At 41.1% G+C, this 22,311-nt stretch overlaps 1 protein-coding gene and 1 pseudogene across 4 annotated transcripts in view; both read left to right on the forward strand.

Moving 5' to 3' along the window:
* The window catches only part of GRIK4 (glutamate ionotropic receptor kainate type subunit 4), a 689,615-nt gene that overhangs the window by 661,512 nt on the left and 5,792 nt on the right, over positions 1-22,311 (forward strand). For all 4 annotated transcript variants that reach the window (XM_020984853.2, XM_078146898.1, XM_020984864.2 and 1 more), the window contains one exon: positions 4,265-4,393. In XM_020984853.2, the coding sequence (XP_020840512.1) occupies positions 4,265-4,393 (129 nt within the window). The remainder of the gene's footprint in view (positions 1-4,264; positions 4,394-22,311) is intronic.
* Positions 16,373-16,872, forward strand: LOC110207240 (small ribosomal subunit protein uS13 pseudogene; annotated as a pseudogene).

Below are 22,311 nucleotides of genomic sequence, written 5' to 3' on the forward strand. Positions count from 1 at the left end.
AAGTCCTGCAGAGTCCAAATGGAAAAGGACCCTATAAATAGCAAAGTCCTCTACTTACTCTAACCTGAGGGTGACATTTTGCTGATTTCATCAAACCCAAAAATATCACAGATCTCTTCAGCAAGATCTATGGATGTTTAAAAAAAGATAAACTTAATGGTTCATACAGGGGCGAAAAATGGTGGGCAAAAAGTACCTTTTGTCCAGACTATGATAGGCAGTTGGATGGTCAAGGACATTTTTTGAATGGAGGTTCTAGGAGGAGCCTTCCAATCAGAGGGAGTGTCCCCCAGGGGCAGAGGGTATGTCTAAGAGGCCAAGCCGAATATTGAGATTCCTTTATAACTTATTTTAGTACATTCCTCAGTGCTCTCTCTTCCTTCCCACCCTCACCATCCAGTCCCAATATTGTTGAGTCGTTTTTCAGTTGTATCCAACTCTTTGTGATCCCTTTTGGGGTTTCCTTGGCAAAGATACTGGAGTGTTTGTCCATTTCCTATTCCAGCTCATTTTACAGATGAAGAAACTGAGGGAAACAGGGTGAAGTGACTTGCCCAGGGTCACAAAACTAGTATGTGTCTGAGGCCAGATTTGAACTCAGGAAGATGAGCCTTTCTGACTCTAGGCCTGGTGCCCTAACCACTGCACACCTAGCTGCCTCATTTCATGTATATATACACACACACACATACATACATATACATATATATATATATATATATATATACACACACACATATATACCTATATATATATGTGTGTATATATATAAAACTTGGACAGGCATTGCTGATGTGTTTGTAATTGAATAGGAAGAAGGTGAAGGTTGGATTGCCTTTAGTAAATTATCAGGACATAAAACATTACTTTAAAAAAAACTAGTGGGGCAGGTAGGTGGTACAGTGGATAGAGCTCTTGCCTTGGAGTCAGGAGGACCTGAATTCAAATCCAGTCTCAGACACTTAACACTTACTAGCTATGTGACCTGGGCAAATCACTTAACCCTGATTGCCTCACAAAAAACAAACAAACCAACCAAAAAAAAACCCTACCGATACTATTTCAGAAATACTTTTTTGGGGGAAAGGCGGCCTGTATTTTTGTCTGCATAGAGAACTCTTGGTATGGAAATTTCCTTTATCAAGTAGGTCAATAATTCATACCACCTACACACTTAACTCCTCTGGACCTATCTTTCCTCATATGTATAATAAGGGAGGTTGTCTAATTAGCACTTCTTAAACTGTGGGTTGAAACTCCATATGGGGTCACAAAAATTTTGGCAACAGTAAAAGGTTTCTGAATGCACAATGACCAAACATTAATTAAAAATTAAACACAGAATAAAGCCGGGGTGTTTCTGGCAGTGCTTGCCTCTGTGGCTGAAGACAAAGCATACGTACTTTGCACTGTGTATGTCCTCAGTCACACAGCGCCAACCAAACTGCCATGATACTTGAACTCAAACCCATGTCTTCCTGACTCCCAGGGCCATCCCTCTATCCACTAAGGTATGTTGCCTCTCCAGTGAAGGATGACTATGAATCACAGCTTAGTCTCCAAAGAATCAAATGAGAATAGAGAAAGACATGGGGGATGAATGGTCCTGTAGCATATTACCAATGATAGGTTGCCTATGGGAAGCACTCAGAAAAGGTATGAGTATAAAAAGTGGTAAGTAGTAAGTATAAAGGATAGACAAAAGGTGAACAGCCTAAAGCCTGCACTGGTATATAGATGTTAGAAGATCTGAGTAAGGCCTCCAACACATAGGTAGCTTCTCTATGGAGGATTTATGAAAAGATGAGGATATGAAGACTTGGATGAATTATGATTTACACCACTGGGGAAAGAGATGACAGAGTGATGAAAGAGGAGAAAGACAAGAAGGAGGAGGAAGAGGAAGAGGATGAAGAGAAAGAAGAGGAGGAGGAGGAGGAGGAAGGAAGGAAAAAGAAGATGAAAAGGAAGAAGAAAAGGAGGAGAAAGAAGAATAGAAGAAGAAGCTGTTGAACAACTATGGTGACTGTGACTCAGCTCCTTCCATCTCTAAGACTACTATTGACTACTTCAGCCAAGACACTCCAAACTGCTTAAAATATTTGAGAGACTGTAAGGTGAAAGAAGGATTTGACTTATTCCATGTAGCATCATTCAGCAGAATTATGAGTGACAACCGAAAGACACAGGGAGGCAGATTTCAGCTCAATATAAGAAAGAAGCTGGAGAAGCCATCCAAAAATGGAACAGGCTGCTTTGTGAAATAGTGGTCTAGATACTATCCCAAGTATTGAGAGGTCGGGTGACTACCCCTTAAGGGTGTTGCAGAAGGGAGTCCTACATTCTGCAGACCATCAGCCTATGCAAACTCCTTTCAGCTTTAATATTGAGTAATTCTGTTTGGAAGGAGGAGTTTGGAAAGCAAAGCAACAGAATAGAGATGTAGGGCTCTATAACTAGCTGGCTTTGTAAACTTGTATAAGTAATGCAGCTTTTGGTGATCTCAATTCTGTCAACTAGAAGACTTGTCTCCAAACTTTCTTTGATGGCACAGCCCTATAAGTAAAATATTAAAATTTTAGTTTATAAATAGCAGTAAATAAAAGTATATTTTTTCTATTTATAAACCATGTAGAGTTTATATTCATAAACTATAGTTTATACATACATATAGAGTACAATACTATTGTACTAAATATTTTTGAGCATTATAAAACTTAAAACAAAATGGACATTTTAAAAGGATGAGATAAAATTGAAATAATACAGTTATTCCTTCCACATCGACACTTTCCCCATCATGGTTTTGGTACATTGTGGGTCTGCATAAGAAATCATCTGGAAATTTGGGGGGAGTTTTGCAGAAGCTACAGATGACACGTGAAGGCCAGCAAATGACACAGAGCCTGTGACCAAATACTTAACCCAAATTTTACGATAAAGTACTGTAAACATCCCATAAAAGAAAAAGAAAAAAATTTCAGGCCTCTTCTTTGGTAAGAAGAAAGAACCAAAAGATTTTACGCAGATTTTCCAGATTACAGGGGACACCTCGCCTCTAACCCCTGTGATATGGAAGGGATAACTATTTCCAATGGCTCTATAGGAAGTCACTGAAATTTATTGAGTAGGGGAGTGACATAGTTCAGAAAAAATCACCTCAGAAGCTGTCTGGAGAATGGATTGGAGTGGGGTGAGACTTGAGGCAGGACCGATTAAGGGGCTATTGCAGTGATCCAGGGGAGAGGGGATGAGGGCCTATACTAAGTTAGTGGCAGTATAAGTAGAGAGAAAGGGACAAATGTTAGACATGCAGAGGTAGAAATAAGATTTTTAGTGACCGATTAGGTATGTGGAAGAAAGGAAAATAAAGAATCAAAGATGACTCCAAAGTTGGAAACCTGGGTGAGTGGAAGGATTTCTCTTCATCCTCCTCCTCTTTCTTCTCCATCTCCTCTTTTTCTTCTTCCACAGTAAGAGAGTTTGAAAGAGGGATGAGCTTGCAGGGAAAGATAATTCAGTAAGGGGCCATGATGAAAGAGTTTTGTTGAACAAAGATAGGGGTATATGTTAGAAATGAATCTCTTAATCAGCTATTGTGAGGAGGAAGGAATATAATTGGAATATAATCTATCTTCTGACTCTCTGATAGGTCATACACCCACCCTTAAGGGGCCTGGACCTCCACTTTGGAACATAGGAAATAATCTGATCTAGAACCTAGGGAATGATAAACAGAATTAAGATGAATAAAATGAATCACTCTAGCTTTACAACAGAATTATAAAATACTTTGCAAATATGAAGTGTTCTGTGGATACACAGTTAAGATGAAGATTAAATAAAAATAAAGAGAACACAGATCCTGTCATTCCAAGGAGATTAACACAGATTTCTTGGAGTGCAAAGATAGTAGGATTATAGATTTAGAGCTAGAAGTTACCTTAGAAGCCATCAAGCCCCTATTTTATAGATAAGGAAACTGAGGCTGAGAAAAGTTAATCAACTTGTCCAGGGTGGCACAGTTATCAAGGGTCTGAGCCAGGATGCTTCCTGCCTCTATGGATTGTGCCACTTAGCTGCCTCTAGGATAAATGGAGGAATGTGGGTTTTGAGATGTTGCTATTCCTGATATCTTTTCTCATCATCCGTCCTAAATCTCAAAGAGGAGTGAGACATTATGGGTTTCTAAAAGGAAAAGAGAAAGGAGTTAAATCATAATGAATGCTCATGATTTATGTCCTCTTGCTCCTACATTTTGTAGGGTCCATATTCCGTGATGAGTTTGATCTGGCCATTCTCCAACTACAAGAAAACAACCGCCTGGAAATTTTAAAGAGAAAATGGTGGGAAGGGGGGAAGTGCCCCAAAGAAGAAGATCACAGAGCCAAAGGTAAGGATGTTCAGGACTCCTCTGAAGGGACTATTTGATCTTTGTCTTTATATTCTCAGCATCTTGCCTGGCACATAATAAGCCCATAGTAGGTTGTTTGATTGGCTGATTGCCTTCTTTTTAGTTGTAGTCCTAATGGGGTGATCAGGGAGGACTAGCACCTGCAGTGTGATGGCTTGCTGAGCCCTTTTCAAGGCTGCTCATCCACCATTGGTGTCCACCTCTCACCCAACTCTCACCTGTTGCTCCAAGAAGCTATAGTATACACGATGGCCACACGCTGGTAAAATTGTCTCAGCAGATGGGCTAAACCAGGTTGAGGTTAACTGAGGGGCCTCAAATCTGTTGCTGAGTTAGGGGGATGTCTACACACGTGAAGAAGTGTTCTGTGAAGCACTTAGAAGCTGGTCAGATATCAGATGCCAAGGTCATCCACTGCATCCTGGGCCATCACCAGTCACCTTGACTTTTGTCCTGCTACTGGATTATAATGACTCAGGAGGAAAGAGTGAGGCTGATGACTTTGTGCAACTCTGCCTCACTTAAATCCAATTCACACCAAGTCAAGACATCACCCCGTGATTTCACGGGTCCTTCTCGAAACAAAGGATGATCAACAATCCTGGTTCTGGATGCCACCCATTTTTTTACATTACTGCTCCAGATTATGACATCTGGAACAAACTGAGAAATGAAACATTTTCCGTCCTAATACTAGAGAGGGAGACTCACCAATGTGGTCAGGTTCCAACTGAAGACTCTACCTGAGGGCAAGAATCATAATAACAATCCATATTTCTGTAACTTTAAAATTTGCTGAACTCTTTCCTTACAACAGCCCTGTAATGTGCTGTTATGCTTATTTTACAGAGGCAGGTATTATTTTGTTGTTGTTGTTCATTCGCTTCAGTCATGTCTGCCCCTCCATGACCCCATTTGGGGTTCTTGGCAGAGAACTGAAGTGGTTTGCCATTTCCTTCTCTAGCTCATTTTATAGGTGAGGAAACTGAGGCAAGCAAAGTTAAGTGACTTGCCTAAGGGCACGCAGCTAAGGAGTATCTGAGACAAGATTTGAACTCAGGTCTTCCTGATTCTAGCCAGTTGGGCTGGTGGATACTAGAGTATCCACTGAACCACCAGATACCTCCCACAAATATTATTACCCCATTTTATAGATGGGAAAGCCGGGGCTCAAAGAACCATGATCACAGAGGTTGGAGATAGGGCTCAAACCCAGCTCTTCTGATTCCATGCATAATTTTCTTTCCATATACCCCTGTACTCCTCAATAAAAGAAAAAGCCACCAAAAAATGTCAGATATCAGAATGAATTCTAACTGTCTCTCTGCAGTAGCCCTGGTGAACAGTACAAAAATGTGCCAGCCTGAAAGAGACCTTTTTTCAACTGCGACATTTTCTCATGTTAGGAGTATACATTAGTAGTAACATAAATGCTATTGCTGTTCTTTGAGCCATGATCAACACAAATTGCTACCCACAAAGTCACACTGAGAAAATGGACAAGTGATAGGTGTCTACAGCCAGCTCCTCCAGGCTTGTGAGAGCTGATTGTTAAATTTTAGGGGTGAATATTTATACCTCAGAAATTGGCAAATACTACGAATCAGGGTTTTTTGTCGATTGTCTCTAGACTTAAAAAAGTGATGGAGAAAATGTTAATAATCCAAATTAAACTTAAAAGTTTGTCATGTGTTTTCAGAGGGCCCATTGTTAAATATTTACCAGCATATCCTGGCAAGTGATCATATATTTCTAAGTTATTAAGCATAGTTCAACAACTTAAATTCAATTTGAACACAGTCTCTGTTAAAGAGCTTACCATGTACTCAGGGAGAAAGAGATGTGCAATACAAACTGAATGTGACAAATATGATGGGAAAATCTAAAGAGGCGGAAGAAATTGGAGGGGGTCAGCCAGTCATCATCCAAGTGGGGGAGATCGGAGAAGGCTTCATGGAGGAAATAGGATATGAGTTAAGCCCTGATGGAAGGGAAGGATTTTAACAGATGGAAATAAGGGGAGAGTTTCTTCTGCATATGACAGATAGTAGGAATAATGATACAGAGTCAGCTTAGAGCAAAGTGACAACAAAGGTAAAGGTGTGATGAGTGGTCCACCTTGTCTCAAAGGAGAATAGTATAGCTTAATAAAAGTATTGCTTAGAAAGGTAGGTAGTTGCTCACTTGTAGGCTGGAGACTGTGGAGAGCAGCCCTCTGTACTTTTATGGAGAAATTCAGTAGGAGTGGGAAGAAAGAGACAGAAAAGGCAATTCCTTTCATTTGTACAGGAGCAACATAGGGGGTACACACAGCTCACTGGCTCCCCCACTAAGCAGAAGACAACATGGACCACCCCTGCTCCTATAAAACTCAAGAATATTCAGTAGCATCCTTCATATTGCCACTGCAACACTTTTGAGAGTCAATCTCAGAAGTGGATCAGAAGTCTTAGAGCCAGTGGTGATTTTGTCTGATTTCTCTGGGGGAATTATTCTCAACTATTTATTCTGCCTTTGCAAACAGAGGGTAAAGTAACACAAACTCCAAGCCTGCTTTAGGTTGCTGGTATGTGCACATAATAAATTTTAGGCCTTTAATATTCTGTCGCTAGTCAGGATAGTATGGGGTTTTCTTGAGTTTTCCCCTTATTTTATGCCACTTAGACCTTCACTGTTTGTTTAGGGTGTTCCCTTCATCTGGGAATAAATGGCAAGATTTTTAAAAATTTTCTGGGTAACCATTAATTCCCAAAGAATATTTATACCCAAAGTTAAAGAATTTTTCATTACTAATCTTTCATGTATTTTTTTTTAGTTTTATGTTGAAATAGTTTTTGTCATTGGTGTCATACCCTGAGACGGAATAAAAGAATTTTACTGCTTTCCACCATGCCCCAGAGTGCTGTATTGATAATGAGACAAATAAACAGGAAGCCATAATATTTTATAACAGAATGAAAGGCAGCCAACACACATTTAGCCAACTGTATCATCTTTACTAGTACTCAGCCTGGGGAGCTCTCAGACCCAACTCCTCTGTAACTTAAGAGAGAATTCTTACAGAGTTTCCTGTGATTTTTCCCAGGTTTACTCAGTTAATACAAGTTATAGGCAGGACTTGAACCCATATTTCTAGCTCCAGGCCCCAAAACCTCTCTACATAACTGTACTTCCTCTCCCATAGTCTTGCTAATTCACATTAATTCAGTATCACAAAAGTCCAGTGCATTTTTTAATGGAATGCTGGATCTATGTGGTATAATGCACAAATTCTTTTGAAAAATGCAAATCCTAAGTAGAAACACCCTGCCTCCAAATGCCAGAAAAGGTTTTCTGAAAGTACTTTGAAGAGATCTTTTCGAACCTTTTCTCAAGGGGAACTAGAGGATTCCAGCCTGACTATTTAATTCAATAAGCATTTATTAAATGTATATCTATATCTATATCTATCTATCTATCTATCTATATATATATATATATATATATATATATATATATATATATATATATATATATATATATATATGCCAAGCTCTGTGCTAGGTATTGGATGGGACTTCTTAAAAGGCAATGAAGCACAGTGGGAAGAGCACTGAGTTAGGAGCCAGGAGCCAGGAAATTGGGTTCTGGCCTGATTCTGCTACTAACGAGCTTTCTGATGCTGAGCAGGTGAAAACCTTTCTGGGCCTCAGCATCTTCATCTCTAAAGTAAGGGACTGGACTAGGAGACCTTTGATGACCCACCTAGCTCTGAGACTCTGATCCTATGGGCAAACCAAAAAAAAGGTGACTTCCCTTGTTGATGATTTTTCTTTTTGAAAATCATTTCATTCACAATACTCTTAACTGATAGTAATTGAATGAAATTACCTCTGACAAAAAAAAAGGAATTCTCTTTGATTGTATGATGAAGTTGGTATTTTTACCACTCACTTCTAAAAAGTAAAATGGCATTTGTCAGATCCTAGGATTTGAAGATTAAGCTTGGTTAACCTTCTTGGTGCAGAGCCATAAGTATTTACTGAGCAGCTGCTCCATGCCTGTTCTAGTGCTAGGTACTGCAGGGGAGAAAACAGGAGCACAAGAAGTTTGCCATCTGTTTTTATGGACAAGACCGACATATGTGAAGAAATTAGCAAATAATTCAAAACAACATGCAATTAAGTGCTAGATGGTAAGGAATCTACTGTAAGCACTCTGGAAATTCAGAGAATGCACAGATCCGTGAGTATCAGCAGAGATAAAATTTTGTCCTAGGGTGTCAAAATTTGCAAGGTGTCTACATTCCAAACAAACTGTCCCACTCCACCTTCCTTTCCTTAGTTATCTAAATTCTTAGCTATGGCTTTGGGCAACACAGTACTAGAGTTGGGCAAAGCTTTGTGGAGGAGGGGGGCTTGAATAGGACTAACAGTAGGTAAGCTTTGGATAAGTGGAGGAGTAAACGGGTGGGGAACTTGAGGCCATTTGTGGCCCTCTAGATCTTCTAGATCCTGAAGTGTGGCCTTTTGACTGATAAGGCCGAACTTAAGAATCTAGAAGGCCACATGTGGCCACAGGTTCCCCTCCCTTGCAGTAGGGTATTCCAGACTGAGAGTGTATAGCATAAGGAAAAGTCCCAAGAGAAATTAATACAAGAGAGGAGGGTAAGGAAGAAGGGGCACATGAGAATACTGGACTGAATGTTATGTGAACTCACCACATGAAAAATAAAAATTTTTTTTAAATGTCGATTGAAAGAAGCCCTCATTTGACTGAATCTAGGGTAACAAAAACAAACAAACCACTTAGTTTTTTGTCTGTGGATTTTAGACCTACTATATTTTTGCTAATTCTATTCTAAGATAACTGTGAGACTTAGAAATGGAGAAGGGAATAGGGAAAAAGGGAAGTCAATAAGCATTTAGATAGCACCTACCACGCTCTGTGATGGTAAGATTTTTTTTCCCAAAATATTATCTCCTTTGATCCTCACGACAACCCTATGATATAGGTGCTATTTATTGTTAGCCCCATTTTATAGTTGAGAGAAACTGAGATAGGGAGCAGGTGAGAGGCTTGCCCAAGGTCACACAGCTAGTAAGTGACTAAGGCCTTTTTGACCTAGGGTCTTACTGTCTTTAGACCCACTGTTTCATCCACTGTGCTTCCAGTTGCCTCCAGGTGATCGTTATCTGGGACTGGGCCATACAGCTGATGGACTGGTCTGTCATATGAGAGGGGTTAGGAGGGAAAAAGAAGGGGTAGAAGGAGAAGGGTATTTTTACTTTGCAAGGTTTCAGTCTAGAACACCTGAAGTCCAGACAGAAATCATCTTGTTTCTATACTGATATGAAGACCTCTGGAGTTACTAGGGATAGAATTGGGGGTAGGGGTGGGGTGTTAGCAAGTGGGACTGAATGAAAGTCAACAGTTGAAAAAATACTCATTAAGAGCATGTGTAAAGACCTGTGTTAGTTACCGAGGAATACATAAAAATAAAAACAGAGTTCTTATCCTTAAGGAACTTATAAGCTCATAGAGGAGATGATACTTATCTAAAGAATTATAATATGAATAAAATATGATACATAAAAGGTTTAAAAACAAGTACTGTGAGAACTACAAAGAGAAAAGAAGTAAAATTTGAGCTGGATTGGTGAGGTTTTAAAAGGTAGATATGTGATAAATAAAATAAAGATAAATAAACTCTTCAGGTTTAAAGAATGGGGTGAGTAAAGACACGGGTACGAGACAGTTTGGGACATATTCACGGAACAGCAAGAACTCCAATTTGACTAGACCATGCAAGGGAGTAGTATGAAATGAGGCTGAGGTTACATTGGTGTCAGATTGTGGAGGACCTTCAGCCTCCTGGCTTCCCTGGCTTCCTTCATGTCCCAGCTAATACCCCACCTTTTACAGGAGGCCCTCTTAATTTTAGTGCCTTCTCTCTGTTGATTATTTTCAGTTTAACTTGCATGTAGTTTGTTTGTACATGATTGTTCGCATGTTGCCCCCATCATTAGACCATGAGCTCCTTGAGGGCAGGGACTGTCTTTTCTTTTGCATCCCTAATGCTTAGCATAGTGTCTAATACACGGCAGGTGATTTATAAATGTTTATTGACTAAGGACAGGTAAAGGATAATAGGGTAATAGAATTTAAGGCTGGAATTTCCTGTCACCCAAGTTCATTGCATTTGGTATGGTAGAAATAGAAAGGAAGAGTCAGATTGACAAGAGGTTGCAGATTTGAAATCAACATAACTTGGCAATTGATTGGGACATTAGAGAGAGACAAAAGGAGGAGTTCTGAGCTACAGTCATTGGGAAAATGGAGGAAAAAATAGCAATGAGGAAGATAGTCTTTGGAGTAAAGATAATGAGTTCAGTTATAAGTATATTGACTTTGAGATCCTGGCAGTCCTTCTGAGTGGGCATGTCCAGTAGGTTATTGGGTCTGATCGGATCTAAATAGAGAAGTCAGAGTTGGTGAATGTAAAGTTGTGTATGTTATCAACAGAAAGGGGACAGCTGGATCCATAATGGTGGGTGATATCTCTGAAGGGGAAAATGTAGACCTACAACTGCAAATCCAACCACCATGTTTGCCTCTGTCATGCAAAAGTGAGTAACACTCAAGGTAGTGACCTCCCTGCCTGTGCTCATAATCACCTTAGTTTGCACCTAGAAATCTTCACACAGTGTAATAATGTGGTTTTGTACTCTGAAAAGATTGTTGCAATATTGCAGAGACTCATATTAGGGCAAGGAAAACACAGAAAAGGAGCAAGAGGAAAAGCGATGCTCCTAGGGACATAGTTTTTGGAATAGATATGCTGGTATCCTGGCAGCAAAGTATTCTCAAAAGAGTAGAAACAGCTGGGGAACCTTTTGTTCTGTGGTCATGTTTTGTCACAACAGGAAATGGGCTGGACTGCTAGTGAAGAACCCGAAATCTAAACACAGGCACTTAGTAGTAGGAAATTGGAAGTCAGTGAAAGATTTGGAACAAGGAAAAGACATGCTAAAAAGCTATTTTTTAGGGAAATTAGTCTGGCACCAATATGTAGGGCACATTAGAGGATGAAATGCTAGAAGCAGAGAAATCACCACATAAAGTCTCTGGGCAACAATAATGGGGGAGAGAAGAAAAGGCTTCCTTTTACTCTGTGCTTTTGAAACTCATATTCTCTGCATGTAGGAGGTAACTGGGTAGGTTATGAGGGAGAGTAAATAGTAGAAGTTATCCTGTCTGCGTCCCAAACATTTCAAGAGACATTGGGATTCTACCAACTAGCCATTATTAACTTGTTTCTATCAAGCCATCCTTTGGAACAAGAGAGCTGTATTAATAAGCCATAAAGCCTGAGAAGCGAGTGCAAAGCTGTCTGGGCAACGCTTTGTAAAACATCATAAAAGCCAGGGCATTAGGCTGCCATCCCACGGCCTGAGAAGCAAATGCCAGTTTTCATGCAGTGGTTCCATCTTTACTCTAGCCCAAGCAAACATTACTCAGAGAGGTTAAAAGGCTGCTTGGCTGGGCAAACTCCACATGCTTCTCCGAACCAAGAGAAAGTAGCCAGACTGGAACTACTGCCATCTTCATCGCTTGGTTTCTCTCTGGCAAATTAGCTGTCCCGAGTTAACTTAGCCATTCATTCATTCTCCGCATCTTTCCTTTTCCCAGACTGCCCGTTGCAGCAGACTAGCCAGGCGAGCCCAACCCCAGAAGGTCTCTGCCTGGAGAGGAGGGGGAGGGTTAGCTTTCGATTTGGGGTTTTTTGAGGATTTTAAAAAAAATTTTCTCTTTTAATGTCTCAGAGTTAACTCATTAACTCTCACAGCAGTTGTCTCAGTTTGGCTTCCAGTGCCAGCTTTTGGTTGATCTTGATTTTTACAACTTGAATCTGTTGACTTTCACATTTCCTGAGAGCGTGAGAGGAAGCTGGAATCGGAGAGAAGTGATGGAAGGAGACCTCCTTCCTGCAGTCTCTGAAACCCACAGCCAGCAGAATCACATTAGCATCAACCAAGGATGTACCAGTCAATACATAATCCCTAATGCCATCTTTCTTCTTAGTTCTTATCCAATTAGAAGTGTTAGAAATTGTGAAGAAGATGATATGGTCCCATTTTAATCTAATCCAATTGCACAGCCTCCACCCTTTACAACTCAATCTAAACTAAACTGGGATTGAGGGAGGGGAAATACATAAATATACAGGGCGGGGGGGGGGCTTTAGGGAGCATTGGTCCACTTGAAGATGCTCAGGCTCCGGCCAGAATGCTTTCCTCCCTGCCTGCCTCCCCCATCCCAAATTAGGTAGGAAGTGGCAAGGAACACACCAAGCAGCGTTCGGAGGTTCCAGGATGCTTTTGTTATTGCTCTGACATTTCCAAAGAAGCAAAGAACACTTTGCTACTTCAGGCTGCTGCCTGGCACCTTTTTTCTGTGTTGTCTGCCATTGGAGAGGAAAGAGAGAGAAAGCTTTATCCAGCAATTCCCTAACACCCCGGTGTCCTATGTCACTGGCTGGCTGAGCTGTCAGTCAACATCAGACCAGTTAGGCCAACATGACAACCAATTACAATTGTTACTAACTGACTAGGCTAATACTGATTGACAGGTCAGCCATTATAATCTCTCCTTCCCCCAATAATTATTTCTGGGGCTGCATTAGTTGGAGATTCTTAAATATAATTCTGAGATGGATATTCCAGCTAGGGGGAGGGGGAGGGAGGGTGGAATAGGATGAGACTTGCAAACCTTTTGACCAAGCCTTGTTTGGGTAAAAAGTAGTACTCTTAATGCTTTTCTTTAGCCGTCCTCTTCCTTCTCTTTTCTGGTAGCCCAGTGACCTTCTCCCTTCAAAAGCAGCCAAGTAAAGAAATGACAGATCTCATGGAAAACTATGAGATTACAAAAGGGAACAGGCTTCTGTTCAAGCTGTTGCTTTTTTTTTTCTTGTCTTTTTCTTTCAAAAGCATTTATCTTATTTTTTTTTCTCAACTACAAAAAGAAATGTCACCAGTCACTCAGTGGCAGATCCCAACATCCTCCTGATCCAAGAGGATTCCATTACAGAAGACTTCAGAGCACAATTTCTAGACAAAAAGGTTGCTGGTGAATTCCAAGGGAATTAAATTCCTTTATATTGATAAACAAAAGCACAGGATCAAGCTTCAAAGGAGCATAAATATACTACCAAGCTGTTAAATGCAGCATCTCTTTTCAAGGATAGGAAGGAGGTAGCACCTTTTCACTCGCCAAAAAATCCTTAGAGACCAAAATGTTGACTGGGGAAAGTTTGAATGATCCCTGAGAGATGTCTGGGGAGGAGAGTGGGTGTGATGTGCAAAGAGAGAAGAGAAATCTAGAAATCTCTGCCTCTGTCTCTGTCTGTCTGTCTCTGTCTCTGTCTCTCTCTGTCTCTCTGTCTCTCTCTATCTATCTTTGTCTCTGTCTCTGTCTCTCTGTCTCCCTGTCTGTCTCTGTCTCTCTCTGTCTCTCTTTGTCTCTCTCTCTCTGTCGCTGTGTCTCTGTCTGTCTCCCTATGTCTCTCTCTGTCTCTGCCTTTCTCTGTCTCTGTCTGTCTCTCTGTCTCTTTTTGTCTGTCTCTCTGTTTCTCTGTGTGTATGTGTCTCTCTCTATCTCTCTGTCTCTGTCTCTGTCTCTCTCTGTCTCTCTCTCTGTCTCTCTCTCTCTCTCTCTCTCTCTCTCTCTCTCTCTCTCTCTCTCTCTCTCTCTCTCTGTCTTTCTCCTCTTTTCCTTCCTCTACAAATCTAGCCTAGCTTCCCTAGATCTACAGTTTCCCCATTCAGATAACAAGCCTGGAAACGTGAATAGGGAATTTAGATAGTACCTTGTAAGGGTGTTTGGAGAGGAAGCCTGTCTCCTAATAACATCTGATTTACTGCTGAATGACAAATAAACTTCAGAGGCGCTGCCAAGAACAAGATAGAACACAGAGGAGAGTAGTAGACCAGTAAGTTTAAAACAAAAGAGGTCAGCAATTTATAAAGACTGTGGCACAACTTTGAATCTAGAAGTTGGCTAAGATTAAGTCAATAAATCATTGACTCAAACACTTTGATGGAATATTCCGAAGGAAAGAAAAAAATTTTATAGGTGTCTAGCCTGACTAATAGCTATAAATGGGCACCTTATCCATAATTGGCCTGAGTGGTGGTGTTACTTCCCATCAATTCAATCACCAGGGAACCAATATGAGTGAACAGGCAGTGAAGGTAAGTATCATTTCTCAGGGAGTAGACAGCATGGACTCATGCTTCTGGCTTTGAATTACATCACAGCCACCTCTTTTCATTCTTCCACCTGATATCAGTATCACAATCATAGAAATATAAGGTTGGATTGGCCCCTCATTTAAACCAGATCTTTCTAAATTGAGGCAGGAATATGAAGGTGCAGTGACCCCTAGGGGGATTCAAAGGGACTACTAACACGTAGTAAAATTGTCCTCGGGGCTGAAGGAAAGGTAGGCTACCTGAAGAAGTAGGACTGAATCTGGAAGCTGAGCTAAGCTGTACTCCTAGAGCTCCAGGTGGCTAGATGGTGAGGCAACAAATCAGAAAGTTGGTGAGCTGGATTCTAGCAGCCTGGCTCTTCAGCAGCATCTGTCACTAAGTCCGCAGAGGAGAGAAAGCCCTTTGCAAACCAGTGGTTCGTTGCTTACTTCCTGGAGTTTTCAACAGCCCAACTTTGAACCCACAAGTCTGAAAATGGGCTAATATTCTATAAGCCTTGGGATAAGTCATTGGCTTCTCTTTCTCTCTCTCTCTCTCCCCCTCCCTCCCTCCTGTCTCTGTCTCTGTTTCTATCTCTCTCTGCCCTCTCTCCCCTCTCTTTCTCTTTCTATCTCTATTTGTCTATCTCTTTCTGTCTTTCTCTGTCACTCTCTTTCCCTATCTCTTTCTCTATCTCTATCCCTCTCTCTCGCCTTCTCTTTTTATCTATCTTTGCCTCTTTCTCTGTTTCTCTCCTTTTTTCTCTCTGTCTCTGTCTCTCTGTCTTTCTCTCTCTCTCTTTCTCTTCCTCCTTCCCTCCCTCCTTCCTTCCCTCCCTCCTTCCCTCCTGTCTCTGTCTGTCTCTGTTTCTCTCTCTCTTTCTCTTCCCCTCCCTCCCTCCTTCCTTCCCTCCCTCCTTCCCTCCTGTCTCTGTCTGTCTCTGTTTCTCTCTGTCTCTCTCTCTTCCTCTCTCTCCTCCCTCTTTCTCTATCTCTGTCTCTCTTTGTCTTTCTCTTTCACTCTCTTTTTCTATCTCTGTCTTTATCTCTCTCTCCCCTTCTCTTTTTATCTGTTTCTGTCTCTATCTCTGCCTCTTTGTCTCCCTCTCCTTCCATCTTTCTCTGTCTTACTCTGTCTCTTCTGCCTCATTCTGTCTCTCTCCCTTTTTCTCTGTGTCTCTGTCTCTCTCCCTCTCTGTCCTTCTGTCTTTGTCTCTTTCTGTCTCTGTCTTTGTCTCTCTGCCTCTGTCTCTCTCTCTGTCTCTCCCCCTTTCTCTGTTTCTGTCTCCATCTCTCTCTCCTCTCTCTCTCTCTCTCTCTTCTCTCTCTCTCTCTCTCTCTCTCTCTCTCACTCTCTCTGTCTCTCTCTCCCTCCCCTCATGGATCAGTATTATTCCTTGCCATGAGGAATTGCAACATATCACAAGAGGGGGTGAGTTTGGAGACTTCGGCAAGCAATCTGACTTGTTCAGTACAATATGTGGCACACCAAGGGAAACTCTGGCAGCATTTTCTGAAACACACTCTTTAAAAATCTCTGTCAATATTTATGAATCTATCTATAAACAAGCACTTATTAAGTGCTTACTGTGTGCCAAGCATTATAGAAGGAATCCTTAAATGTGTGTGTGTGTGTGTGTGTGTGTGTGTTGTGGATCCTTTTGCCAGTCTAGTAAAGACTGGTGCAGCTAGGTGGCACAGTGTATAATATGCTGGGGTAAGAGTCAAGAAGTCCTTCTAGAGAAGGCTCTCACGCCGCCATTGAAGCCATGTCTCTTGTAATCCCCGAGAAGTTCCAGCACATTTTGAGAGTGCTCAACACCAACACTGATGGACGGTGGAAAATAGCTTTTGCCATCACAGCCATCAAGGGTGTGGGTCGAAGATACGCTTATGTAGTACTGAGGAAAGCAGACATTGACCTCACCAAGAGGGCTGGTGAGCTCACTGAAGATGAGGTGGAGTGTGTGATCACCATCATGCAGAATCCCCAGCAATACAAGATTCCAGACTGGTTCCTTAACAGGCAGAAAGACGTAAAGGATGGAAAATATAGCCAGGTTCTGGCCAATGGTCTGGACAATAAGCTGTGTGAAGATCTGGAGCGACTGAAGAAGATTCAGGCACATCGTGGACTTTGGCACTTCTGGGGTCTCCGAATCCAAGGCCTGCACACCAAGACTACAGGCGCAGGGGTCGCACTGTGGGCGTGTCCAAGAAGAAGTAACAACTTCACTGGCCTTGTCTATTAATAAATAGTTTATATCAACAACAACAAAAAAGAGTCAAGAAGTCCTGAGTTTGAATCTAGCCACAGACATTTTCTAGATGTGTGACCTTGGGCAAGTCTCTTGGGTGAACCTCTGACTTAGTTTCCTTAACTGTAAATTGGGAGTAATAGTAGCACCTACCTCAAAAGGTTGTTGTGAAAGTCAAATAAGTGAAAAAATATTATCTCAAATAAGATAATATTTGCAAAGTGCTTAACACAGTGCCTGGCCCATAGTAGCTGCTTAATAACTGATTGTTTCTCCTTTTCTTAGGATAATGTTTTTAATTACATAAAATAAAATACAGAAGATTACAAAGAAAACCAATTAATGTTGAAATAGAGTTATATTTTATATATGCCATATATGCCATATTTCAACATAATTGGTTTCTTTTGCAATCTTCTGTACTTTATTTTATGCAAATGAATTTTTTTGATTTTATAATATGTACCTATAAATCAGTCAATCCTCAACTTTCACAGAGGTAGCATTCCTAGAAAATGTCACAAAAGTCAAAAACATGAATGCTGAGATACTGAACCTACAAGAAATAAGGGGGTTAGGATCCCACTACCACCAAAAATTGTAATCTTTCACGAGAGATTGCTGAAAATACACTTTTCTGCCTACAAACCAAGTTCCCAGACCCCAACCTAAGAACCTGTGGATGATGAGGACCTACTATGTGCCAGGTGCTACACTAGGTACTAGGAAAAACAGGAATTTTATTAAAGAAAAGAAAAGAATGAAACACTTCCCACTAAGAAGTAGCTTATGTTCTAATGGGGGAGGCAACAACGCTTAAAGCAGCATAAATACAAAATGGCTACATACAAATATGAGCAATTATTAAAATACAAGGTAGTCTGGAAGGGAGAGTACAAGCAGTTGAGATATCATGAAAGATTTCATTTAAAAAAATTTAAACATTCTAATAGAGGAGACAACATGTACATCCTCATAGTGAATAGATGTAACCTTAGCAGGGAAGGCTTTAGGGGCTGGGGGAAGGGGGAAGGGGGTGCCTAGAAATCATCTAGGGTAGAAGGTGGCATTCGAGCTGTGGAAAGGAAGCTAGGGCAGAACTAGAGAGTTCTTTTGACTGAAGAATACTAACATTACTTTTCATGTATGCTAGTGAGCTTGAAAAGACTGATGCATTATCAAAAAAAGTTTTTTTTTTCTCTAACCTTTTATGTGAATATGAATACCACCCTTGATTCCATAGTGACTGCTTGCTTACAAAGCAGCCTGTTGATTTCACCCACCTCTCACCCCCTCCCCCTCATCACCACTCCCCCACCTCCACCCCTGGCCTCTCTGCCTCCCAAGGTGTTGAACAGAGCTCGACTTTCTGACTCTGGTCCTATTGTGCTTCTGGAATTGAGGGAATGCCTTAAAATACTATGAAGTGAGTGCAGTCTGAATGCAAAGAAAGGATTATTAGAAAGTCAGAAATAAAGGAAGAAAAGAACAGAGCCTGAACAAGAGAAAAGTATTTCCAAGGGGCCTGCGGATCAGTGGATAGGTGGAGATTCAGATGTAATCAAAGGCAAATCTGTTTTAGAACTGACATCTACTTCTCGGCCTCTGCTTATAGGGATAGAGAACATCATTCATCAGCATTTGGGAGCTATTAATTTATTGTTGTGAACAATGGTAGTTTCCCAGTCAGGAGAGGGAAGATTTCATTCTAATTGAGCTAATGTCAGCATTATTGCTGGGGTTCAAATGATCAAGGATGATGGGAGACTTCCAATTTAAAAGCCATCTTTCCCCAGAGTAGCTCCTCTGGTTGGAAGCATAGGGACTGACCCCTTCAGTGTGCTTCCAGGTTTAGGCTTCTTGATACAGTGAGTGTCATCAGGGGCTCGCCCATCTGGGTTGGGAGGGTCCATTAATGGCTCTGTGCTATGGAAGGCATTTGATTCATCGGAACATGACAACAGCTCGCAGTGTTAAATGGAAATGCTCCACTCTTCTAGGCCTCACTTCCCACGCCCCACACCATCTGTTTCCGTGTTTTTGGCCTGCCGGCAATCTATTCTTGTTTCTGTTTTCCACTGATTCCCCAAAGACAGGAATTGTAGAACAGCCAGGGACTCGCAGATAGGATTGCTGCTGAACCTCAAGCATACTGGAACCAATGCCTAGGATTAATAGGCCATCTCTCAGACATATGAAGTCGGGAAAGTCTATGGGACTCTTGAGTGACTTGTGGTTTCTAGTTCATTTCTATCTAAAATATCAGCTCCTCCAGGAGGCTTTCCATGATTTAATGAATTAATTTTCATTTATTAAAATAAGCCACTAATCCCTTCATACTCAATACCCTCCTCCCTGCCACTGTGACTTTGTAAAGTTAATCCACAGCCAGTCCCAAGCTGGCCTGTCACTCAAGATAATTGCGTGCCGTCTTTTGCTACTAACTTGTCAAATGACCTTGTTGTTATTCAGTCATGTCAGTCGTGTCTGACTCTTCATGATCCCTTTTGGTGTTTTCTTGGCAGAGATACTGGGGCGGTTGCCATTTCTTTCTCCAGCGCATTTTACAGATGAGGAAACTGAGGCAAACAGGGTTAAGTGACTTGCCCAGAGTCACATAGCTAGTGAGTGTCTGAGGCCAGATTTGAATTTGGAAAGATGAGTTCCTGACTCCAGGTCTGGCACTCCATCCCCTGTGCCACCTAGCTACCCTGGAAAACTACAGTTTCTCCAGGCTTTAATTCTTCATCACTAAAGAGACATAATAATAGTTGAATCACCTGTCTTAGAGAGTTTATTGTTTCATAGAGCAAGAACTGGAAGAAACCACCAAGACCATCTTGTCCAACCCCCTCATTTAAGACTATTGTGGCCCAGGAAGTGATGTGACTTGCCCAAGGTCATCTAGTGTCAAAAGGAAGGTTTGATCCCAAATCTTTGAACTATTGAGCCACTGTTCTTTTCACTGTTCTATGTTGTGAAGATCAAATGAGATTTTATATGTGTATATATGTATATATATATGTGTGTGTGTGTGTGTGTGTTTATATGTTTATATATATATAGTCTTATATGACATATATAATGTCTTATACCAATAATAGGCTGTTATCATCATCAATTTGTGTTTTAGTGAAAACAATCTCATTTAATATTACTTAAAGCAAAACTTAACTAGGAAGGCAAATAGAACAAAATTGAAATCGAAATCACATTACATTTCCCCAAGCTTCCCAAAACATTTTTAATTGACGTATTTTGTTTTGACCTGACAGGCACTCAGCAGCAAACATCCAAACAAACCACGCCTCAAAGCAGATACCCTGAAAACAGAGATAGAAAGCTTTTTCTCAGGCTATGTTCCCTGCTTCAAATACCAGGGCCCCACCTCTGTTTCTCTTCTGGTTCTCTTCTGAACCAAACCTGAGCCACCTTTCAAGACTCAACTCAAATCCTACCTTCTCCACTTAGATTTCCTAACTAGTCCAGTTCACAATAATGGGGGAAGGAGGTGGGGAGGGTGCAGCAGATTAAGCACTGAACTTGGAGTACAGAAGATCTGAGTTCAGATCTGGCCTCAAACACTTACTAGCTGTGTGACCCTGGGCAAGTCACTTAATTCTGTTTGGCTCAGTTTCCTCATCTGTAAAATGAACTAGAGAAGGATATGGCAAACCACTCCAGTATCTTTGCCAAGAAAACCCCCAATGGGTCATGAAAGACACTCAGGCACGATTGAAATGACTGAACAACAGACCCTAAGCAAGTCATTTAAGCTTTGTCTGCCTCAGTTTTCTCAACTATAAAATGGGGGTAATAATAGCACATACTGTTCAAGGTTGTTGTAAGGATCAAATGTGTAAACCTTAAAGTGCTACATAAATGCTAGTTATTATTATTATTATCCCTATAACTTTTATAACCTTCATCATTTATTTCACACCTTTCGTACACTGACTCATTACCATTTCACTTTTCATGGTTAGGTGATCTTTAAGGGCTTTTTACATTCAAACATCATTTGGTTCTGTGATTCTATTTTTATCTATCGTACATCACCAACTAAACTGTAAGCTGCTGGAGGTCAGGGACTTGGTCTTAGCCCATTATTTGTAATGATAGGAACATTGGAGTTGGAATGAGAAAACGTGAGTTTAGTTGCTGGATCGCGTATTACTGGATTTGAGACTGGACAAATTACTTAACCACTCTTGAGTTTCACTTTTGAGTTAAAAGGAAAGAGTAATTCTTGAGATTCCTACCTCACTGGGTTTTTAGGAAGAAAGTACTTTGTAAACTTTAAAACACTACGGAAATCTGAATCGCAATTATTCTTTGTGTCTCCCACCAGACAAGGTAGATCATAAGATCATAGGTTTAGAGCTGGGAGGTACCCGAGAGGCCTCCTAATCCAATCTCCTCCTTTTACAGGGGAAGCAACTGAGGCCCAGATAGGTGAAAATAACTTTCCCAAGTCATACAGATAGTAAATATTGAGCTGGGATTTGAACGAAGTGCTCTTTCCCACTGTACCATGCTGTCCAATTTTTAATTAATTGATTTTTTAAAAAATTTCTCCCCTAGTGTGGAATATCCAAACCAGATTAGCATGGCTAGCTAAAAATTGGCTTTATCTGCCATAGCTCAATACCTAGTGCCAATGGATGCTTCCATGGTGTATAGAGATAAAACCTTCCCTACTCTGTACTCTACCTTCCCAAGCTCCAGAAAACCCTTTTGTGTTGGCCAATCTGTGCTCCTCTCTGTGGGAAGACACTTTCAAGTGGGTTCTCTCCTCACTTTGCCTGCCAAGCTTTGTGAAGTCTGAAGCTAGATTTGTCGGGTGACTTCAGCAGTAATCCTGTGCATACCTGAAAGAGGAAAAAAGCAAGTTAGTAGCAAGTTGGAGTCCAAACAGGCATGATATTGCTGCCTATCTGGGTCTATTTGTAATAACAGCCATGCGAGTCATATCCAAGGCTTCTGTGAAAAGGTGAATAGGCCCAGCAAGCTCTGCTCCACGGCTTTAGAGCTCAGGGAGGCAGTCATCGAACTTTATTGTCACACCTCCCCAACTCTCAGAACTATGGTTTGTCCCAAGAGCTTTCAATCTAGCATGTTGTTCAACACTAATCTGACAAGGCATTACTGATTACAACCACTGACTGTGTGAGTGTGTATGTCTGAAGTGACCATAATTCTGACCAGGACCCTTTGTGCCATGACCGTGACCATGCCCATGGCCTTGACCTTCTGTACGCAGCCATGACTATAACTATAATCATGACCATGACCATGTTCACAATCCTTTGTTTACAGTCATGACCATGACCATGACCCTTTATAAACTGCCTCATTGAAAGCCTGTGTTCCAATTTGTGGCAGTCATCATTCTTTTGGGGGGACCT

The sequence above is a fragment of the Phascolarctos cinereus genome, unplaced genomic scaffold, assembly GCF_003287225.1.
Source record: "Phascolarctos cinereus isolate Bilbo 61053 unplaced genomic scaffold, phaCin_HiC Scaffold_726;HRSCAF=1367, whole genome shotgun sequence".
Lineage (NCBI taxonomy): Eukaryota > Metazoa > Chordata > Mammalia > Diprotodontia > Phascolarctidae > Phascolarctos > Phascolarctos cinereus.